This window comes from Austrofundulus limnaeus, unplaced genomic scaffold (assembly GCF_001266775.1).
Source record: "Austrofundulus limnaeus strain Quisiro unplaced genomic scaffold, Austrofundulus_limnaeus-1.0 Scaffold58, whole genome shotgun sequence".
In the NCBI taxonomy this organism is placed as follows: Eukaryota; Metazoa; Chordata; class Actinopteri; order Cyprinodontiformes; family Rivulidae; genus Austrofundulus; species Austrofundulus limnaeus.
In genome coordinates, this window is record NW_013952460.1 from 2,318,482 (window position 1) to 2,323,579 (window position 5,098).

At 42.7% G+C, this 5,098-nt stretch overlaps 1 protein-coding gene across 1 annotated transcript; it reads right to left on the reverse strand.

Annotated features, from left to right (window-relative positions):
- Positions 1-1,346: 1,346 nt before the first annotated feature.
- On the reverse strand, positions 1,347-4,423 carry LOC106518235 (butyrophilin subfamily 2 member A1-like; the record flags this gene model as incomplete). The annotated part of the gene is given in 4 exon segments (XM_014009425.1): positions 1,347-1,357; positions 3,449-3,568; positions 3,650-3,937; positions 4,082-4,423. Coding segments are annotated over 4 exon segments (761 nt in total), but the record flags the coding sequence as incomplete, so codon positions are not given.
- Between the last annotated feature and the right edge of the window lie 675 nt (positions 4,424-5,098).

The following is a 5,098-nucleotide window of genomic DNA, read 5'->3' on the forward strand; positions in this document are numbered from 1 at the left end:
ACTGGAGAAAAAGCAGATGGTCATGTGGTGGGGATTGATTCCTGAATGTCAAGCCATGCCATTGTGGACCACAATGTCCAGCTGGGGTCCATCGATAAACTCTCTCAGACATTATGACATGCCTGGTGATGCTCTGCACTGCACGATGAACTATGCCCTGACAGATGGTGGGACTTAAGATATTTTGTGGGCTGAACTTCAAAGACACTGTACTGACTGGTGAAAACCCGCTGGTGGAGCTGGGGGACATTTTTGTGGCTCCGGAAGGAGTTGCAGCAGAAGTGAAACTGTCATCACCACTGAAGGAGCTGTATGTGTTGAGTTCTGGTTCTGCACCTCATTTCGCTTTGAAGGTGGCTGCAGGCTGCGAGGGAAAGTCATTGGGACCTTTGGTCAGATCTTGCCTCATGCTGGATGAATGGGTAGACATTAACACAGATTTGCGTTATTCACATTCAATAGGCATATACAGGATAAAACACACTTCAGTCACATCTCTTATTCCTGAGAAAAAGTGGGTTGTTAGGACACATGAAAAGGAGAATCTAGATCATCCAGATGCAGGAAAACTGTTAGAGCAGTTACCTGTGATGTTATGGGCAAAAACAGCACAGATGTGGGAATGCTGGACGTGGACCCTGTAAAAATTGTTTTGAAGCCAGGTATGGTACCTATTTATCATCCGCAGTACCGTTTACGGCCTGAACAAGGTAGAGGGTGTGAAAAAACTATCGTGGGGTTGTTAGAAAATGACGTCCTGGTACCAACCTCGTCTCCGTGGAACACGGCCATCTGTCCAGTGCCAAAAGCAAACAAGATTGAATACCGTCTCGTGCAGGATTTGCGACCAATAAATAAAGTTGTGATGCCTACATTTTATGACATCCCAAATCCTTATGTAATGTTGAATGCAATAAGACCTGAACATAGGCTTTTCAGCTGCATAGATTTGAGCAATGCATACTTTCAGTGCCACTGCACATTGAGAGTCAGAACCTTTTGCATTTATATTCAAATCACAACAGTATCAATTCACTAGGCTGCCACAGGGGTTTGTGGATTCACCATCTATATTTAACCACATTTTGAGACAAAAATTACAGGAGTTAACTTTGCCTCCAACGACATTGCTGTTGATGTATGTTGATGATATCCTGGTGGCAGAGGAGGATTCTGACAGCATTTTAAAAGTAACAGACATGGTTCTAAGACATCTGGTGAGATGTGGTTTTAAAGTTTCTAGACAAAAGTTCCAAATTGGTCGTGAAAGTGTCACCTTCTTATGGAGAGTAGTGTCAGGTGAAGGGTTTCAATTGACAGAAAAAATAGAAAACTTCTATTCTGGGCTACTCCAAGCCTAAAACAGTGAGGGAAATGATGAAATTTTTGAGGCTGGTAAATTACAGCAGATCTTTTGTGCCAGAGTTCAGCAGTAAAGTTGCTCCGCTGAGAGAGTTGATTTCAGCTGCAGGTTACAGGGAGTACTCTGCTCTTTTAGTTTGGTCAGAGGCGGCAGACAGGACTTTTTTTTCAGGTGAAGCAAAGCTTGGCAGGTACATGTGCATTGCAGAGTCCTGATTATTCGCAGCCATTTCACATAGATGTAAGTGAGGAACAAGGATTTGTGAATGCTGTGCTGTATCAAAAAGGATTGGAAAACAACAGGAGGATTTTGATGTATCACAGTTCAAAATTGGATCACATTGAAAGAGGTCACCCGTCTTGTGCTAGACATGTCGCAGCCATCATGAAAGCTGTAGTAAAAACATCCCACATAACCATGGCAAATCAGGTGATTGTTCATACTTTGCATGATGTACAGGCGTTCATAGACTCCCAGGCATTTACATTTTCACTGAACAAGTCAGAAAGTGTAAAGAGATTGCTGGACAGACCACATATTCATTTTACTGCGGAGGGAGTGAATGTTGCTTCTCACATGACGACAAATCAGGACTACATTTGTGCAGATGTGACAGATCAGGAAATGAGAGTACATGAGAACGTTTTAAAGGACCCCCTAGAGGGAGCTGACATGACATTGTTTACTGACGGACACTCTCATAAGACTGAGGAGGGTGCGCTCATTGCCTCTTTTGCTGTGGAGTCAGAATGTCATGGAATGTTTGTGGTGTTGAGGTCAGAGGTCATTAAACAACCAGCGTCAGCTCAATTAGCTGAATTAAAAGCTGTGACTGAGGTGCGTAATTTATCTGCAGGAAAAACTGTTAACTTTACACAGATTCAGACTACGTGCACCGCAGTGTTCATATTGATTTGAGCCAGTGGATGAGGAAGGGCTTTGTGACTGCTTCTGGAAAACATTTGAGTCACCTGCAACAAATAATGGAGTTATACTACGCATTGGGACAACCACGAGCAGTGTCAATCTTGAAATGTAGGGCTCACCAGAAAAAGCGGGATGTGGTGGCGAAAGGGAATTTTCAGGCTGACAGAGCAGCAAAGGAGTGTGCTCGTTATGAGAAAAACAGACAGATGGTCCAGGTGGAAGGAGGTCCTGCTGTGAGTTCTGAGGAAAACGTTTTGCAGAAAAAAATTGATGTTCAGACTATATTAGAGATGCAAACTAATGTTGCCGTTTCAGAGAAACAACTGTGGCAAGACAGAGGGGCCAGACAGGATGCTGAGGGCATCTACAGAAACCAAGAGGGAAAGGTTGTGGCTCTGGAAATTCTGTTGAACCTGTTGTGTCAGGAGGCTCACAGTAGGGGGCATGGTTTTCTTTTCAGACAATCTTAAAGTATTGATGTATCATTTAAATATTTTATTTTGTTTCTTTCTCCTGTACTTGTTCTTCTTCAGTTTCTTTATTTGACTCTGTTCTGTTTATTTTCCTCCATCGTCTTCATTTCTTCCGCCATTGTCTGAATGAGTTTATCTGTGTTCAGATACAGCTACACACAAATCATCGTTGTCCTTCCCAGTTTGCTGTTGTTCTGTGTCATAATTTCTTGCAGTTTTATGTATCTTTCTGCTTTGTTGTTTGATTTATTTCCCTTCTTGTTTTCAACTTCCTGCTCCACTTCAACTTTCTCCTCATTCTCTTTATTGTTGTCTCTTCCTCCTGTTGGAGAGCTTTGATTTGTTTTTTTATGTTCCACCGGTTCTTCTTTTATCTTCATTAAAACCTGAGAGATGTGATCCAAATTTTCTTTATCTTTATTGGTGGTCTTTAATAGCTCCCCCTCACGTTTTTTGTGCTTATTAATGATCTTTAGTAATGCCTCTCGTTCTGACCTTTTTCCCGTCAAATCATTTTTTCTTTCTTCCATCAGCTGTCCTTGTTTATTTACATGCTCTGATTGTTGCTGTGGAAACATGAGGTAAACAAACTTTACTAAATAATAAACAGATTATAGTTTAATAAATTATCTTAGAATCATCTCAGAGGTTAAATCTGTTAAATGAAGTCAAACATTAAACTCACAGGTTTTTCTTTGTCTCCATCTCCAGACATAAACAGAAACAACAAGAATCGGGATGAAAAACAAAACCAGACTTAGGCTGACAGGAACAGAGCAGTTAGACCGGACCACAAAGAAGTCCTCTGAAACACAACCAGTAATCAAAGGGTTAAATGTGAGAAGAAGTGAAGAGCTGGAGGTTTAAAGGTGGACACTTGTCCTACCTGGAACATGGACATGTGTCTCTCTGCTCTGCTCCGTGTCCTTCTGTTGGACTCTGCAGGTAAAGTTGTTGTTGACTCTTTTCTCCACAGTGACTCTACTGCTGACAGAATACAGACCATCAGGACCTCTGCTGGTCTCTGCAGGTCCAGCAGGGAGGACCTGTCCCTCCCCGTCCAACCAGAGGAGCTGTGGTTCTGGAAACCAGCCTGCAGACTTACAGTCTAACATCACCCCACTGGTGCCTTCATCAAGTCCTGCTAACCTGATCCCAGCTGAGGACACTGAACCTGAGGACCACAGGACACATTGGACATGAGAAACCATTCAGAGCCCCTCCAGAGTCCAACACACGGACCACCAGCTAACAGACGCTAACAAAGTTAGCATCAAACACTGAACTGTCTTTATTTGTTGTCACTTTGTTTTCTTACCAACAAGAAGCTCAACAAACTCTTCTTGTGTGTGTTTGGGGATGTAGCATCGATATCTGCCGTTGTCAGAKTGTCTGACATCAGACAGTCTCAGTGAGACGTCTCCATCCTTCAGGTTATCAGTCGACACTGAACTTCATCCCTTGTAGGCCTGGTTTTGGTTCATCAGGTGTTCCTTCCCATCAAGTAATACAAACACAAATCTGGGTTCCAGGTCAGGTCTTCCCCACTCCACAGTCATGTGAGTAGCATCATTAGGAGGTTTCAGGAGACACGGCAGAACTGTGTCATCCCCAACTATGGCTCTGACCGTCTGAGAGGGACCTACTTCCTGTGAGGAACCTGGGACAGAAAAGTTAGCTGATTTAGATTTTAACTGTTAAACTTAACTCCTTCATGAAAACTCCTTCCAGCATTTCTCACTCAAACTGCTGTCTACTGCAGGTGAGATACTGACTCACAGATCTATTTAATATTTTCCCATTTTAAAACCTATCTGAAGCTGGTCTCAGTAAAATATTTTAAACAAATTTAAAAACATAAAAAACATAAGAGAAGTAATGGCAGTTCAAACATTTTAAAATAATTTAACACAAACAATCTGTAGTTTTCTCACTACAAGTACCTGGGAATACCAGAAGCAAATGGCATCCTCGATGAGGTCACAAGGAAAGGAGCCACAGCCAAAWACCTCCAACGAATAAGGCAAGTCCTGAGAAGCCAGCTCAATGGCAAGAACAAGATCCGTGCAATAAACAGCTATGCCTTACCAGTAATCAGATACCCTGCCGGAATAATTAGCTGGCCAATGGAAGAGATGAAGGCCACGGATGTTAAGACTCTGAAGCTACTAACCATGGTTAGTAGCTTCCATGGTTAGTAGGAGGGTTCCACCCCAAATCCAGCACCCTGAGACTGTACACAAGCCATTACGGAAGGAGGCAGAGGACTAGTGAGTGTGAGAGCCACTGTCCAGGATGAAACATCCAAGATCCATAAATACATCAAGGACAAAGC